The 18,932-nt window shown below is 32.5% G+C and overlaps 1 protein-coding gene across 1 annotated transcript in view; it reads left to right on the top strand.

The window, feature by feature from the left end:
* The window catches only part of LOC114338977 (nose resistant to fluoxetine protein 6), a 245,020-nt gene that overhangs the window by 159,035 nt on the left and 67,053 nt on the right, over positions 1–18,932 (top strand). Inside the window, exons 3-5 of the mRNA XM_028289603.2 lie at positions 777–941; positions 5,343–5,518; positions 10,043–10,197. Coding sequence (XP_028145404.2) covers positions 777–941; positions 5,343–5,518; positions 10,043–10,197 — 496 coding nt within the window. The remainder of the gene's footprint in view (positions 1–776; positions 942–5,342; positions 5,519–10,042; positions 10,198–18,932) is intronic.

The raw sequence follows: 18,932 nt of genomic DNA, 5'->3' as shown, positions 1-18,932 counted from the left end.
TTGGTAATTTAGAGTCATATTCCGAGAACTCTTTGGTGGCAATAAATAAACTTCTGTTGTAGTTTTCGTGTATATAAGGATGCACCCAAAATTTCCTTCGTTCCTTTTTTACAGTGGCGAAGATAATTTAACAAAAGTAAATACTCTGAATCGATTGATCTCTTTGTGAATACTGCAGAAGAATTGAAAACTTTAAACCAAGACGATCAAATATGTCGATATTATGTAGGTATTTTATGTATTTATGTCGATCTAATGTCGATCGGATAGCTCAGCGGGACGAGCGATTGGCCGCTTTGTTGAGCGGGATCACGTCACTGTGATGAATGCGACTTAAATCCCCAGCCCGGTGAACGAAAAACAAAAATGCTAACGCGTCAGTATAAAATTCATAAGAATCTGACTAGAATATGCGGGCGTCTGATCGGTCTATGAGGGAGCAGTACGGCAAGTGATAAGGGCTTGCGGCTCACTGATACTCCCATACTGGAAGGGCGTTGACGCCTAAATAACGGTGTATATATAAATATATTGCTGTTTAAAATAATATGCACTTACAAACTTTGAAGCATTGTTTTCTTCAGTAGATTTCAACTTAGAATATATTGGGGCTCTATTAAATATACAATATGGTGCAAATGAAAGGAATAAATTCGTTATTTCGTAAGCCGCCGACTTTATGCAAAAATTCCGAAAGAGGTTGATTTTTTAAACTAATATTTAAAATATAGGTACCTAATTATCACTTATTTCTCACTATTTATTTTCTTTTTTAGAATCACTCCAGATCAGCGAGAGCTGCCGAAGCGTCTCTAAAACCACAGAGCCCTGGTTTAACTATGGGATATATACCAGGACCAGTGATGTATACCAATGGACCGCCCTTTCCAGTCTCTTTTTTCAAACTCAGATTGCATCTCAACTCCAGCTTTACTACAGAGGTGAATATGAATATCTATCTAAATAATGAATATTCTTAGAAAAAGTAAACAAATTAAAGTACTTGGGTTGCTGGATACATAACAAACTGGACGCGAATCTCAAGATTCAATGCAAAATGGATCAAACAAAAGAGGCGCATTCATATATGTAAATGAAAGGACAACTATGCAAGGACAACACATCAACTAAGATACGAATACGAATCATAGGCGCTAACAATTCCAACCATGAACAAGATGGAGGTATTTTAGACTTACAGGAAAATAAGACCAGAATAATTGAGACCATATAACAAATAAACAGGATCTCGATCCTTAAAGCAAAGAAAGAAACTTACTCCACATTATCAAAGTCCGCGAATTGGAAATATTTAAGGAATTAGAAATATTTCCTGCCCAACTCATAACAACATGCAAAGTTGTAGGAAAACGTGATGTCGTGACGATAAAACTCCCTTGGACCCGAAATATACGACATTCGATGGGTTTAAATTATGAAGAACTGACTAGAATAGCAGAGAATTAAGAAAAATTTGCGGAAGTAATCGACAATATCCATTAATTGAATAGAGCACAACAAGAAGAAGATCTTCAATACATTCATACCTAGAATAATAATCCATATATAAAATCATTACATTTTCGTTAATTTTTCAATAAATTTCTTGTGTACATCTGCTGTGATATTTGTGTTTACTTGTTCAATTTCCTCGCATTTTTTCGTTAGGTAGTCATAATAGTCAGCTACATAATATATCTTTTTTCCGTATCTTCGGACTTAGGATTATTCCATTTATAGGGCTTTATACTTTGGTTTGTTTTTTTCTTTTATCAAAATGAATATCTTATTTTGTCATCCATTTTTAAAATTTTCTCTTTTGTGTTTTTACGTGATTACATTAATGCTGTTTACAAACTCCATTCATGGTTGATATTATATTATGCCGTATACTCGATTGTGGTATGTATTGATTTCAGATTCCAGTCAATTTCATCTATCATCTTACTTTTGGTTTTCGTTGTTAAGGGTGGGGGGGGGGGGTGTGGTTTGAAATCAACGTATGTATCAAGCACATTTTTGTGAATTTTTTTCGAAGCTATGGTAGTATTATTTTATTTTTAAATTAAATAAACAGATTAAGTACAATTCAAAGAATATTTACAAAAAAATTCAATCCAAAATATTGAAAAATAAGCCATTGGTGACAAATTTTGACCGGCAGCTAAAAAAATGGATTTTGCGGTGGACATCAGAACTCGTCACTGGATCATACGAAACAAAAAATTTAAAAAGATTTAATTAGCTTATAAGTTTCACGAGGTAACAACGTCGATTTTTTTTTTATTTTTAATGATTTTTGAATTTTTGGTATCACTCAAATGTCAAAAATACGAAATTTTTGGTAAAAATTTTGTGAAAATCAACAGATTTATTATTTATTATTACTTAGCGGAATGTAGGTAAGTATTCTCCACATGTTTTTTTCTAATTAACAGTCACAATTTTAACCTTTTTTGCCTTCATCTAACGTGGAAATACTTCATTCTAGGCACTGAAGATGTTCTGAATTAGAACGAAAACGTTTTGCACGACTTTTATGAAGTTTTTTAATAAACCCTCTTATACCAGTATACAACTTAAAGTTTTTACTTCTGTATGAGTTTTTTTTTTAAACTATGGTATACAGCCAACTATTGGAATTTTTCCATTGATTTTAGATTTATTATTGTTGAACAAAAATTAGTGCAAAACGAAAAATATCTCGATATTGTTACCCCATGAAATGCCTAAAGAAAATCTGTGCAAAAAGTCAGATGGATCGGTCAAGTAGTTTTTCAGTTACAATGTCCACCGCATTTGAAAAAGCAGTTTTGAGAAAAATGCGTTTAAAGTTTTGACAACTGCATCTTCAATTTCGGATTTGTCTGCCAAATCGTAAAGTGATGAACATTGGAATATGTTTTTTGAATCGCGGAGTGCCTAATCTACAAAAGAGAAGGCGAACAGTAACAGAGAAGCCGCGGCAATAGTTCAGAGAAATAAGGAAAAAAAATATCCTGTTGGTGGCACAACTCCCTCCAGGCCGAAACCAAATTTTTTAGTAGTATGGACATCTATAATAATAACATATGTTTCCTGCAGCCGATTTTGATGATATACATAGATATAAACAAATAAAGATCAAAAAATGATAAATTTTCGCTTTTTTCGTCTATTATCAAAAAGTTAAGCATTCTAAACAAATTTGAGAGTAAGGAGCTCATAAATCGTATAAAAAACTTCAATATGGCGTTCGCTGAATATGTCTATCCTTATTGGTTGCTTAGAAAATTGCAAAATAAATAATAAATTTTGAGTTTCTATAAATATTATCTATATTCTACAAATAGTTTAAAAGTTATTTAATTTGTTTTTCCCAAATTAATTTTTTTTTTTGCAACACTATAAGTCAGAAAATGATGAAGTTACAGTAATACTTTGAATAGTTTATGAAAGAAGAATATTTACACTATTAATTAAATTAAAAAAAAAATACAAAAAATAATTCTAAATATTGCAAAATTATTTTGCAAGAACATGTGAATTAAAAAAGGAGGGGGGCTAACTTTCTCCCTAATTGTCCTAGGACAATTGTTTCTCTTTCTAAATATGTACAAAAATTCAGTCTTTCTAAATATGCAAAAATATTTTTTCTACGGGTAACGGTTAAAAAGTTATTCTAATTGTTTATAAGTAAGCAAAAAATCGACATGTTTTTGCAAAATAATTTTACACTGTTTAATAGTATATTACTTTATGAGGCGGAGAAGCATGACTTTTCTTGACGCGCCCGATATTACGCGCCGAACGAAGTGAGGCGCGTAATAGAGAGCAAGTCAAGAAAAGTCGCTTCTTTGCCGAAAAATACTACTATTTTTTCTTCAAACGTAGCAATTTTCAACCATAAATAGTACAATTCATACGCTATTTTTACTCGAAATTAACTGTGACAACTATCAAAGTCGTCTAGATTTCTAGATGTTAGAAATTAAAATAATTAAGTCGTCGGTGGGATTTGCGTCTCCCTGGTTACAGTTGTTTGACAGTTGTTTGCAATTATTAAAGACAGCTTATTGTTGTTGCAACCGCAAATTTAGTGCGAAAATGGAAAACCTAAACGAAATTGAGTCCGCGGCTAATGATGCAGTAGCACGTTTGGGGCCCTCCAAGTCCGGAATAAAGTATCGGTTAGCGTACAAGCACTTCCAAGAGTGGTGCGATACAAGAGGAGTATCATCAACAATTACCAATGCGTACCAAGAGTCGGGAACATTTTTGCACGGTTTCAATTTTGAAAATGCCTCATTAACTAATTGTACTTTTAATATTACTATAAATAAAAATGATGTTTAATTGTTGTTAATGACATTTGTATTGTTGCTTTGTGACATGTTTCATATTGTTGCCATGACATTTTTCCCTACGCCGTAGAGAAATGGGAAAAAAACTGCTGCCGGCGGAGACATCAAACTTTGACAGGATCAAGTTAGATAAGTAATGTCATCATTATTTGACGTTTGAAGAAAAAATTAATTTTTGTCATTTTTTTTTAATTACGTTAATAGTATAAATATTTTTCTTTCATAAACTGTCCGAAGTATTACTGTAACCTTATAATTTTCTGACTTATAGTGTTGCAAAAAAAATAATTTTGGAAAAACAAATTAAATAACTTTTAAACTATTTGACCAATTGCTTTGAAATTTAGGGTATGATTTAAGCATCAGAAGTTTCAGCATTCCGTGTAATAAGAAGGTCTAAGTTAATTTTTACATAAGTTATGAATATTTATAAAAACTCAAAATTTATGATTTATTTTTCTAAGGATAGACATATTCAGAGAACGCCATATTGAAGATTTTTATATGATTTATGAGTTTTTTATCCTAAAATTTGTTTAGAATGCTTCACTTTTTAGTAATAGACGAAAAAAGCGAAAATTTACCGTTTTTTAATCTTCATTTGTTTATAACTATGTATATCATCAAAATGGGCTGCAGGAAACATAATATAGGTGATTAATATAGATGTACATACTACCCAAAAATTTGGTTTAGGCCTGGAGGGGGATGTGTCTCGAGAAAAATCTCATGTCTCTGCACTACAAAGCGAGTCGAAGGTAGATAGGCATATTCAACACGCTGTATCTCTGGTAATTTGACTCCGATCAATCTGAAATTTTCAGGGAGTATTTTTGAAAGTATGTACTTTTATTGGAAATAATAAAAAAATTAAATATTTCAAACCATACCCCCCTCCCCCTTAATGCGATCAACTGCTTTCTCAACGCTGTGTTATTAATTATATTATTTTTAATTCTATACTTATTATTTCAACTAATTATAAATTTTATATTTCAGGAAAGAATTCTCCATATCGGATTATGTTTACCTCATGCTTGTTCTGCTAATGATGCTCAAAAAATTATGGAAGAGACGTCATCATCTTCTGCTAATATGACCGTAAAAGTGGAGCAAGTCAGATCTGAACACAATAGATATAATTACTGGACAGATCCCACTTTCATTGCCTTAGGGTAGGAATAAAGCTTATTTATATACTTACAGCACCTTTGGGAAGAGTATTGGACTTTTTTAGTCAGAACTTAATCTTTTCTCAAGTCTGTATGATGCATTGTTTCACTTTTATTAGTAAAAATATCAAATATCTCTCCTAAACGTGACGCTTGGGATTGCAATAAAATAGGTAGTGTTTTTTCAATAGGACAGGGTATACTTCATCGAGTAAATAAATATAATTAGTACTAACTGTCTAAAAGACTCGTTAATATTCAGCTCAGCGGGGTGCTATTGCTCGAGGTATGAAATTCCATAAACAAGGGATCTACAGGGTGTACCATAATTAATTGGACATTAGTTAATGAGTAATAGATGACATCAAATTAATCAAATTAAAGCATTTGAGCCCAAATTGATTTGCTATGTTTTCGTTCCACAGGGTGATTCATTAATATTCTTTTCTATTCTTTTTAGGGATATAGTGAAAACTAATCCACCGATTTAAGTGAAATTTGGTATCATGCTATTATTTAGTATGCATAATAAGACAATGTTATTAGTTTTACTGGGCACGCTGCAATTTCTCAACATGACAACCCTTTTCGACAGAGTCTACGAGAAGTGCACGGTAAATTGAAAGTGTAATTACAAAAAAAAATATGTCTTTGCACCAATGAACTGTCAATACGGATGGAATGGCCCTGTCCCATTCAAATAGTGAAGCGAGATTACCACCAACATACAAGAAAGAGGTTCTAGAGAGAAACGGACAAGGTGCTGGAGAATTTGACAGGCCGTGTGATTTGAGTTGCCTATATAAATGGACCCGATTAAATCAGTATTGACATTTCGTTGAATGGACCTCATATTTTAACTTTCAGGGCTGATTGGCAGTACATATTTCAAAATTTAAATACTTTTTGTATTTACAGAGTAAATAGAGTACAGATTACCATATTTGGTGTTTAAATCAGTTTAAATACTTTTCAGAATTGTTATTTGTATTTATCAAAACAAATACCTACTTTCCCAAAGTATTTGGGAGTTAAATAATTTTAAAACTATTTAAATACTAAATTACTGACTGTTTTATATAAAGTGAAGAAGTCCTTGATTATGTTTTTATGTTACTTTTTTTATATTTAGAATTTTACTTTTATATTTCCCCGTTTAAGTTGATATAGGCAACTCAAATTACACGGCCTGTCAAAGTCTCCAGCACCTTGCCTGTCTCTCTCTAGGACCTCTCTCTTGTATCGTGGCTGCATTAATTGTCTTCCTGCCTATTCCATCCGTATTGACAGTTCATTGCTTTGCACTCACTTTATAATGCTCAAAATAATGCTCATATTTTTTTTATAATTCTCGTATCAAACTTACGCGTGAAGTTAGTCGTATTGATGACAGTTGAGAAACTGCCGGCGGCTAAGGCCCAGTTTTACTATTAACACCAGGTGGCGCCATCTACTATATAACATTGGTCCATTAATATGACCATTTTTTTGTCCGCCCTGTAAGCTGATTCTCGGAAAAAACATGAAATAACATTCAATTCTACACAACAAATGTATTCTTCTTTCAAATCAAAAAAGTACACCGTTTTCGAAATAAACGTATTTTTTGGAAGACGTGCATAAAATGAAAAAAATTTTTATAAAAAAATGTAAATTAAAACATTATTATTAAAAACTTCTTAAATATCAGTAAATGTTAAATTTATTAGTAGTTAGTGATAATTTTATAATTTTTGTAAAACAAAAGGCATATGATTTAAACAATTATTTTTAGTAAACCTTTTACAAAGTAACAAATTTAAAACAATTGAAAAATTAAAAGAAAAACAATTAACAAAAACAAAGTGAATTCAAAACAATTGAGAAAGTAAATAATTCAAAACGAAACCAAAACAAATTACAATAAACGTTCAAAATGTTCACCATTTGATAGAATATATTTTCAAAAGACCTTTTTACCACATAGTGGTGTAAGGCCATTTGATAGAATACATAATCTAAATCTTTTGTGTAAGTTCTGTTTTATTAATAGTGAGTTTTTTGGGCCCTAATAACGTTAACTCCCTCTACAATAGTTTGCCATAATTCTTAATGGTTTATTTTTTTACATAAACAAGTAACTTTAAGTAGCCCCAAAAGTAAAAGTCTAGGGGATTTAGTTCGGGACTCCGGGCTGGCAATCAGTATATACTACCTCTTCTAATCCACCTGCAGTGCCGGATTAACCAGTAGGCAAAGTAGGCAGCTGCCTAGGGGCCTAGGCCTCGAAGGGGGCCTCGCAGGCCGCAAAATAAAAAAATAAAAATTATATTTATTTTCAACATATTTTGTTGAAAAATTCAAATATCGCGCAATACCATAAAAGTAATGATTGACTATATCTTTGTTTTATTTCTTCAAGCAACACGTTTAACAAAATAAAACAAAAATATAAGTTTAAATCTATAACATGCCCATTAATATATCCAATGAATACCGCTCGAGGATGGAGGGGTTATCCCAGGTTTTGGAGGGAAACGACAAAAGTATCTTCGGGACTGTCCACCTGTGAGGATAAATTTCATCTAGATAATTTATAATTTCTAAGCTATAATGTGGTGGTGCACCATCATGCATAATATACCAAGAGTTAGGTCTCAAATTTAGAGGTATATTTTCTAAAAATGTTGGTAAATTTTCTCTCAAAAAATTTAGATACGTTACTCCGTCAAGCCTAGTTGGTAATTCGAATGGTCCTATAATACATTCCCCAAATTTATAAAACCAGATATTTATGGAAAACTCAATTTGAAAAGAATGTTCTTTAATAAGGCATGAGGATTGTCTGTGCGTCTGTCGCGTAGGTATGTCTATCGCGCCAGTTATAACACACCTCTTTTAGTAAATGTGGCCTCAGGTAAATAAAATTTTATTATAAAACATTGGATCGTCTAAATGCCGCCCTCTCATAAACTGACAAAATCGGAGCCTTGCTGGAAAATCCTGAATTAAAAGATTCTGTCCTGGAGTAAAATGATACGGATACAGATTTTCTGTCCGTATTATTCTGAACACCGTAGAATTGCTTATACCAGTAGCCGCAGAAACAAGCCTTGTGCTGGTTTCTGGATCTTCTGTAACACTCCATCATCAACAACAATTCCATCATCCATATCCGCATCAATTACTCTCGGTCTGCCGGCATTCCTGTTTTTGACATGAAATGACCCTGTTTCGCCTAATCTGTCGAACAATGACCTAATATTTTTTTGGTTGCCTTCTATTGGGATAAAATTCGAAATAGCGTTGAGCTGCTTTACGAGAACAAAAAATTTCCTGGGCACACAGACCGATCATATCGCACATTTGTGCATTCGAAAATTCACTATGATGTGGCATTATGATGTGGCATTTTATCTTTATCTTAAGGCGCAAAATATCGCCTGTCGAAATTTTCAATGTGTTTTAAAGGTATTCATTTTTTTCGAATCCTGAGAAAATTAATAAATATTTTTGAAAAATTTAAAAGCAGAATAAAAGATTACATTATTACTGAGAGCCGAAAGTCCCTGAAAACTTCTGTAATGTTTATTTTAATAAGTTACAGAAGTTAAAATAAAAGAGAAAATTTAGTGTGATTTTTAATTGCAAACATTTCATTGAAAGAAATTTTTTATTTATTCTAGGTAAAGGGATTTTTGGCCCTCGGTAATAATGTAATCTTTCATTCTGCTTTTAAATTTTTCAAAAATACTTATTAGCTTTCTCAGGATTCGAAAAAAATGAATACATTTAAAACACATTGAAAATTTTGATAGGCGACATTTTGCGCCTTTCCTCTTAAGTGGTTTATAAAAAACTTAACAACATTGTACTTTGACAAATAAAAGACTCGCCCTGCGCAGCTCTTTGACAACTAATAGTAAAGAAATTCGTAGTTACGCCTTGACGTTGTCTTTAAGATCACAGAATACACGTTTTGCGAAAAATTGAATAGAATAATTGAATGCTATTTTATGTTTTTTCCGAGAATGTGCATACAGGACGGACAAAAAAAAATATGGTCATATTAATGAACCAATGTTATAGTAGGTGGCGCCACCTGGTGTCAAAGGTGAAACTAATAACATTTTCTTACTATGCATATTAAATAACAGCAAGATGCCAAATTTTACTTATATCGGTTGAACAGTTTTCAATATATTCCTAAAAATAATACAAAAAAAAACTAATGAATCACCCTGTAGAACGAAAACTAGCAACATTTTGCCACAGCAATTTGAGTTCAAACGCTTTAATTCAATGTCAACTATCAACCATTAGTTAATGTCCAATTAATTATGGGACACCCTGTATATGTTTTATGAAATTATCCCTTGTTTACGTAATTTCACATCTCGGACAACAGCATCCCGTTGAGCTGAATATTAACGAGTCTCTTAGACAGCTGATACTACTATACAGGATGTCCACATTTGTTATGGGCATAATAATTATAAGTTTAAGTCAGATTATGTGATATTTTTACGAACATTTTTTTACTTCTAGGGTTACCACCGCTGGAGTTGTTTTCATGTTGATTTTGGGTACAGCGTTTGATTACTATTTGGAGCATCTCAAAAAGTGTAATATGAAAGATAAACATTTCTCTCATTTTAACAAACAGCTTGATATGGCTATGCCAGATTTAAAAGCCAAGAATGGTAAGATTTTTAAATAAACTAAATTAACCTGCTTTATTTTGCACAATAGTTTCAGTAACTAATTACTTTTTGTCAATATTGACAGGTTAGGTATTAGCCCAGTAAATGAACGGGAAATACGGCAATACCGTGTAATTTTCAGGGGCAACCCCGAATTGCACCAAAAATTTGGATTTAGGTTGTACTTACCCTCCACTTCAAAGTTGAAATTGTGCCGTTGGTTGCTTTTACTTGGGGGGGGGGTGACAGTCACCCCTACTCGGGGGTGAAAAAACATACGTTCAAGATAAGACCGGAAATGGATAAATTGACTGATTCTAAGCAACTTTTGTTCTATAGAGTTTTTTATGTAAGTCAATACTTTTCGAGTTATTTGCGATTGAAAATGTTTATTTTTCGACAAAAAAAAATACGTTTCCAGACGGTTTTTCGCAAATAACTCAATAAGTAAATATTTTAACGAAAAAAATATCCTTAGCAAAAGTGTAGCTTATAAAAAACCGAAAAAAATAGTGTATCAGTAATGTCTATCAATCGAGTAAAAACAAAGTTGTAGCTCATGAAAAATACGTTCTTATTCGTCTAATTCCAAATCGAATAATTCAAAGTGAAATCATCGAAAAATTAAGCACTTTTCGGAAAAAACACATTCAAACTTTTTTAAATTTTTTATAAAAAGCTTTATTTTGATTATTTATAAAAGTTTATAGTATTAAAAATAAGCGAGTTACGCTCAAAATAAAGTTGGCCTCATTTTTTTGGTAAAAAAAATCATGAAAATCTCCCCGTGTTTAGCTCCCCAAATGAAATTAATCGCTACCGATTTACAGACAGTTTACTTACTTATCTATTTTTTATATGATTTGTCAGTCTCACAGGTTAAAAGTGCTTATTTTTGAAAGGTTATAGTTGAAAAAGCTTGAACGGGTCACTAATCACGAGGGTATGCAAATGTTGAACAGCCATATCTTAACCAATTTTTATCTTACGGAGAAACAAAATGAAATTAGCATATTTATAATACTAAAACCTACATTTTTTTACTCTTTAAGATTTTTATTATCACTAATACTTCTAAAGTTATTTTGAAAAAAGGAAATTTTTCAAAAATTTGTAGAAAATTTTTTTTTAATATAAAACCAAATTTTTTAAAAAATAAGCACTTCAAACCAATTAAACTTACAGATCATATAAACAATATACATACAGTAAAAATAAATGGTAAAGCGGTAACAATTAATTTTATTTAGGGTGCTAAATAGAGGGAGGTTTTCACGACTACATTTTTTTACTCTTTAAGATTTTTATTATCACTAATACTTCTAAAGTTATTTTGAAAAAAGGAAATTTTTCAAAAATTTGTAGAAAATTTTTTTTTAATATAAAACCAAATTTTTTAAAAAATAAGCACTTCAAACCAATTAAACTTACAGATCATATAAACAATATACATACAGTAAAAATAAATGGTAAAGCGGTAACAATTAATTTTATTTAGGGTGCTAAATAGAGGGAGGTTTTCACGATTTTTTTTACCAAAAAAAAAGGGGCCAACTATTTTTGTCAGTGTAACTCGTTTATTTTTGATGCTAGAAACTTTTGTAAAAAACAAATATACATCATTTTTTAAATACTTTAAAAATGTTAATAAGCTTTTTTCCGAAAATTGCTCAATTTTTCGGTGATTTGGCGTTGAATTATTCAAATTGGAATTAGATGAATAATAACGTATTTTTCATGAGCTACAACTTTGCTTTTACTCAATTTATATGCTTTACTGATACACCATTTTTTTCGTTTTTTTATAAGCTATTTTTTTGCTGAGAACATTTTTTCGATAAAATATTTACTTTTTGAGTTATTTGCCAAAAACGGTCTGAAAACGTAGTTTTTTTGTCGAAAAATCAACATTTTTAATCGCGAATAACTCGAAAAGTATTGACTTACGTAAAAAACTTTATAGATCAAAAGTTGCTTATAATCTGTCAATTTATCCATTTCCTTATTTTAAACACTTCTTTTTTACCCCCAAGAAGGGGTGACTGTCACCCCCCAAGTAAAAGCAACGAACGGCACAAATTCAACTTTGAAGTGGACGGTAATTAGAACCTAAATCCAAATTTTCATGCAATTCGGAGTTGCCCCTGAAAATTACACCCCAAAACGGTCATTTATTGGGATATGATGGGTATATAAATATTGAGATATTGGTGATAATAAAAAAATTAATAAAAAGTTTTGTTGAAAACACAGCATCACGTTTGAAGGTAATCCAATGGTTAGGTTAACTTAGGTTCAATTTGAGTGGGAGTCTAACCAAGCTTCAACTCTACCTAAGAGGTATATTGTGGACCATCCCTAGGTTAAAGTTGTCCCTTCAGCGCAGCCTTTTTAACAAAGTATATTATGGCCAAAGGAGATACTTCTATCATCAGGGTAGCCTTGATGATTTCCAATCTCCGATAGGAGTGGCACAAGAAGAAGAAGAAGATACTTCTAACGAAGTCATAGTGCTTGAGTTGACAAATCTATTGAGCCTTATCCTATCCAATCCTGGAGAGTTGCACAGAACGTGTTCGGTCTTCTTGCTATCAGTCTGACAGTATCTGCAATTCGTACTTTTTCTTAGGCTGATTTTATTCATGTTCCCGTTGAAACATCAGTGTCTTAGTAAGAGACCTACGATGACTCGCAAATCATGCCTACTCATATCTAGTAGATCTTTGGATCTCTTCTTCGAAGGTTCACGTATAAAATCCTTCGAATGTATGAGGCCAGTTTGTTAGTATTAGTGGTTATAGTTCATCTGTTCCACCCAGTCTGATATTGTTCTTTTGGATGTGCTTCTTGCTCTTCCAATGAGATGTTCTAAGCCTATGACTTCCTTTTGTTCCTGCTCTAGCAAGTTGGTTCGCTTTTTCGTTCGCTTCACCACTAGTGTACCCAGGCACCCAGATTAAACTTAGTTTATTACTTTTTACAATCCGAATCAGATTCTAAAGATCCGATTCTAAAGATCGATTCCAGTGCCTTTATTACCGCCTGGCTGCCAGATATAATTTTTGAAGACCTGTTTCTGCAGTTCCTCTGTGTGAGTTACTGCTGTCTGCTGGCACATCTCTATAGCATAAATTTCACTAGACTTAGGCTTTCACTAAGGATTAGCATTTCCCTCCGTATACTTTTTTGTTTTATTATTTAATGGCATAGACGTTAGTCATTCAGCCACTTGCAATAAAGAATATAAGTACAATCCTATCCCTAATACAAAATTAAACAGAATCAATATACTAATACAATACACAATAAATAACACAATACAATATTAATACAGTAAAAACAATGATGGATTTCTGATAAAGTAATATAACATTTATGATAAATATAAAAGTTTCCCTCCGTATACTTAAGCTCCAACTCCTTCATAGATTCGTATAGTTTCCTTATATCCTGATTAAAATCTTGTGCTTTCTTAGCTCTATGCTTGGCTATTTATATACTTTTTCTAGGATTTTGTGGTATCAAGTTTATCGTATTGATTTTTATACGTTCCTGCTTTAGCTTTGACTAAAGCTACTTTCGCTTCCCATATGTGAGCGTACCAGCGATATAAAAAAATTGGCATATGGAGGTGACAAAAATCAGAGACGTTACTGAGTAAGTGAAAATTTGCAGATTGTACCACTCGAAAAAATATCTAATAAATGATGAAATGAGCACAAAATAAATTGGCAACGATGAGAATAAAAAGATGAAGAGAAAAGTAAGACGAGATGGAGTGACGATCTTACTTAATGATAAAACAATAAATATGATGGTTTAATTATAAACTGAAATTTTATTTATTTTATGTAACGGTGTTAATCCAGGATTTGCACTTGGTTTCCGTTGTATAACTGATAAATATCCAATCTTTTTCTAGAGAAGTGATCATTAGGAATGTTGGAAGTCATTTCTTAAATTTGAGGATAACTGCATTCATTTGAATGCTTTCTTATTTCTTCTTTCCTTCTTTCTTTCTTTCTTTCTTTTTTTTCTTTCTTACTTTCATTCTTTCTTTGTTTCTTTGCAATAATCATCTCAGTTTAGAACTACGACAAAGAATAGTTAAGTGCTATATTTGGTGTGTTTGATGTGTATGGTGCAGAAGTGTGGATGCTGAAAGTAACGACCATGAACAGAATTAAAGCATTGGAAATGCTGAAGATACATTGGACAACAAGAAACACTAATGAAGAAGTACTAAGGAGAGTCAACAAAGATAGAGAACTGCTAAATACTGGTAAACACCGGAAAATGTCTTATCTGGGGCATATAGTAAGGGGAAATCGATATAAAATATTACAACTGATCCTTAAAGGCATAATACAGGGCCGTAGAGGTGTAGAAAGACAACAAGTTTCTTGGTTAAAAACATTTAACCAGTGAATGGACTCAAATAACAGACTCTCAAATAGAAGCCTTCGCAATGGTGATCGTCAACGTCGGATAATAATTATGATATGACACGTGAAGAACAAGATCTTCTTAATGCTTATTTCTGTGAAAATTGATCCTGAACGGTGTTATTTATTTGAAGAACTGAGCATCTGCTATAAATACTTTGATTGGTTATAGGATACAGTATCGTGGTATGAGCTAGATCAAATAGTGAACAAAAAGACATATATCTGGAAAGTTTGAGCTCTTTAGTACGATTTTTATCTTAGTATAGTCTTGTAAAAACAATTTCATATATCATTGTTATTATCCAGTCGAACCCGCTTATTAGAATACCGGTTATAGGAATATCCCGGTTTAAGGAACAGAAATTTGAGGACCCAAAACATTTTTACTAGCTACCAATGATCGGTAATTAGAATATTTCGGTTATAGGAATACATTTGCTTGGTACAAAGGACATTTCAATAAGCGGTTTCGACTGTATTATAGATATGTCAGTGGCGGCTGGTGGGGTAAAATTTTGGGTAGGCCAAGCCAGCAAATTACATATAGCTATGTATAATAATACATAATATGCAAATATAAATTTATTTTTATTTATAATGGTGTAGGAAACAGAGGTTGAACCTCGCAAAATGGACACAAGTCCGGTTTTATTTTTTTTTCTGGTATATCAAGGGGCGCTCGTTATGAAACTAACTTTTTCTTAAACAATTTCGCCCAGGAACCCCCCTTTTCATCCCTTTAAAGGGGGTAATTTGTGGTTTTTGCGAAACGTAGCCCTTCCTGTACGTTTTGCAAAAAATTTACGTAATAGTAAAATGAAGAGGACTATATTTCCTACTATTTATTTAAAGACAGCATATGTCTATCACCCACCGTTTAGCGGGGGTGGCGCCCCAACGTTGACAAATTTTTAAAAAAGATGTTTTAAAAAAATATTTTTGAAGTGAAAACTTCTTTAGGGACGTTGTGCGATTTTTGGATAGGGGAAAAAGCATTGAATTCGCGACCGTCATTGCGACCGTCATCGCGACCGTCATTGCGACCGTCATCGCTTATGCTATATATTATTTGTATGTATATATATAAATTTTATAGAAATATTTAAATTTAAAATAAATGTAAAACCTATTATAGGATGGGGAAAAAAAGATTTATTTCGCGACCGTCATAGCGACCGTCATCTCTTCGACGAAATAAATTTTGTACGTATCTATATTATGGGTATCTATACATAAATTGTATAAAAGTATTTAAATTTAAAATAAATGTAAAACCTATTTTTCGATAGTGAAAAAGGATTTATTTCGCGACCGTCATCGTGACCGTCATCTCTTCGGCGAAATAAATTTTGTAGGTACCTATATGTATTGAAGTGAAAACTTCTTTAGGGACGTTGTGCACTTTTTAGACGGGAAAAGTATTAAATTGGCGACCGTCGTTGCGACCGTCATCGCTTCGAAGAAATAAATTTTTGAAGTGGAAACTTCTTGAGGGTCGTTGTGCACTTTTTGGATGGGGAAAAATTATTAAATTAGCGACCGTCATCGTTTCGACGAAATAAATTTTTGAAGTGAAAATTTCTTTAGGGACGTTGTGCACTTTTTAGATAGGGAAAAAGTATTGAATTAGCGAACGTCATCCCGACCGTCATCGCTTCGGCAAAATAAATTTTTAAAGTGAAAACTTCTTTTGGGGACGTTGTGCACTTTTTAGATGGGGAAGAAGTATTGAATTAGCGACCGTCATCGCTTCGGCGAAATAAATTTTTGAAGTGAAAACTTCTTTAGGGACGTTGTGCACTTTTTGGATGGGGAAAAATTATTAAATTTGGATGGGGAGAAAGTAATAAATAAGCGACCGTCATCGCTTCGAGGAAATAAACATTTGAAGTAAAAACTTCTTTAGGGACGTTGTGCTTTTTTTGGATGGAAAAACGTATTAAAATATCGACCGTCATCGCTTCGATGAAATAAATTCGTGAAGTGAAAACTTCTTTAGGAACGTTGTGCACTTTTTGGATGGGGGAAAAGTATTGAATTATGGACCGTCATCGCTTCGACGAAATAAATATTTGAAGTGAAACTTCTTTAGCGACGTTGTGCACTTTTTCGATGGAAAAAAGCATTAAATTAGCGACCGTCATCGCTTCGACGAAATACATTTTTTAAGTGAAAACTTCTTTAGGAACGTTGTGCACTTTTTGGATTGGAGAAAAGTATTGAATTAGGGACCGTCATAGCTTCGACGAAATAAATATTTGAAGTGAAACTTATTTAGGGACGTTGTGCACTTTTTAGATAGGGAAAAAGTATTGAATTAGCGAACGTCATCGCGACCGTCATCGCTTCGGCAAAATAAATTTTTGAAGTGAAAACTTCTTGAGGGACGTTGTGCACTTTTGGGATAAGGAAAAAGTATTAAATTAGCGACCGTCATCGCTTCGACGAAATAATTTTTTTAAGTGAAAACTTTTATAGGGACGTTGTGCACTTTTTGTATGGAGGAAAAGTATTGAATTAGGGCCGTAATCTCTTCGACGAAATAAATGTTTGAAGTGAAACTTATTTAGGGACGTTGTGAACTTTTTCGATGTAAAAAAGTATTAAATTAGCGACCATCATCGCTTTGACGAAATAAATATTTACGTGAAAATATTATAAATATTAAGTGAAAACTTCTTGAGGGACGTTGTGCACTTTTTGGATGGGGAAAAGTAGTAAATCAGCGACCGTTATCGCTTTGACGAAATAAATTTTTGAATTGAAAATTTCTTTAGGGACGTTGTGCACTACTTGGATGGGGAAAAAGTATTGAATTTGCGACCGTCATCACTTCGCTGAAATAAATTTTGTACATATATAAATTATGTTTATCTATACATAAATAGCATAGGGCATACGCATCGCGTATATCGTATATGATATAGGTATAGCACTTCTTTTAGGATATGGTAAAAGCATTGAGCTCGTAATTTATATACTATAAGAAGTTTTCACTTCTGTCGGCACTCCCATGAGTGCCTTAAATTTTTTTTCCTAATTGTAATGAAAATTAAGAAGAAACCCTAGGGAAATTAATCACAAGTGGCTGATTTTTTTGTATAGGTTTCATTTAAGGGGAATTGCCCACTTTTAATTACGGGGTGTTACATTTTAAAAAACCCCTTTTTATACCATCTGAACTTCCTATGCTATGTAGAGTAAAAAAACTTTCAGCGATTATCCATGTACTAGTGTTATTTACAAATTTCTATAATGCTCCCCCATTTTTTTCCGGAAGCACCCCAAAAAAAAAGGAGAATTAATAAAGAAAGTGATTTTCTTGTGCACGTTCTTATTAACCATGTATCGACAACAAAAGCGATTTCTTAATGCAACCCCTGTAGCCAAAAAAAATAAATAAGGGGGGTTGAAATTTTTTTTTTGCTTTTTGACCCATATGGATATATGCTCCATCAATAGGGCTTTTCATAAATATATATGATTATTGCAACATCCCTGCGGAAACTACCCCTATCCTTGAAAATAAACTGCAGAAACTACCCCTATCTCTTGGAGAGCATGTTTTGACGATTTTCTCATTACCTATGCATTTTTTTAAAACAAACTTATACAGAATTAAAGACCAGTATTTTCTCAACAATTAAGGTTCTATGCATTTTTTTCGTATAAGCAACCGTTACGGCACAGTGGCTCCGTAAACCTCAGAAATGCTTTGGCGGGCTCCAGTTTTTGTTTTATTTTTTCGTCACATTCATTTTATGGATAACGTACTTATGGAAAATAAAAGAACACACTGTCTGATACACATTATGACTTATGCATATTTTATTTTCTTTGCACCCTAAAACCACAGTGGTGGCTCAAAATCAATTTTTTATTATTTTTTTTATTAATTCTCCTTTTTTGGGGTGGTTCTGAGGAAAATATGGGGGTGCATTATAGAAATTTGTAAATACCACTAGTACATGGATAATCGCTGAAAATTTTTTTTACTCTAGCATGGGCGGTTCAAATGGTATAAAAAGGGGTTTTTTAAAATGTAACACCCTGTAATTAAAAAATTTGCAATTTCCCTTAAATGAAACCTATATCAAAAAATCAGCCCCTTATTTGTGATTAATTGCCGCAGGGTTTCTTCTTAAATTTAATTACATTTAGGGAAAAATATTTTTTTAAAGCATCTTTTTTAAAAATTTGCCAACGTTGGGGCGCCACCCACGCTAAACGGTGGGTGATAGACATATGCTGTCTTTAAATAAATAGTAGGAAATATAGTCCTCTTCA

The sequence above is a fragment of the Diabrotica virgifera genome, chromosome 7 (genome assembly GCF_917563875.1).
Source record: "Diabrotica virgifera virgifera chromosome 7, PGI_DIABVI_V3a".
NCBI classification, from domain to species: domain Eukaryota; kingdom Metazoa; phylum Arthropoda; class Insecta; order Coleoptera; family Chrysomelidae; genus Diabrotica; species Diabrotica virgifera.
Note: the sequence above shows the minus strand (reverse complement) of the source record. Positions and strands in the feature narration are given on the sequence as shown.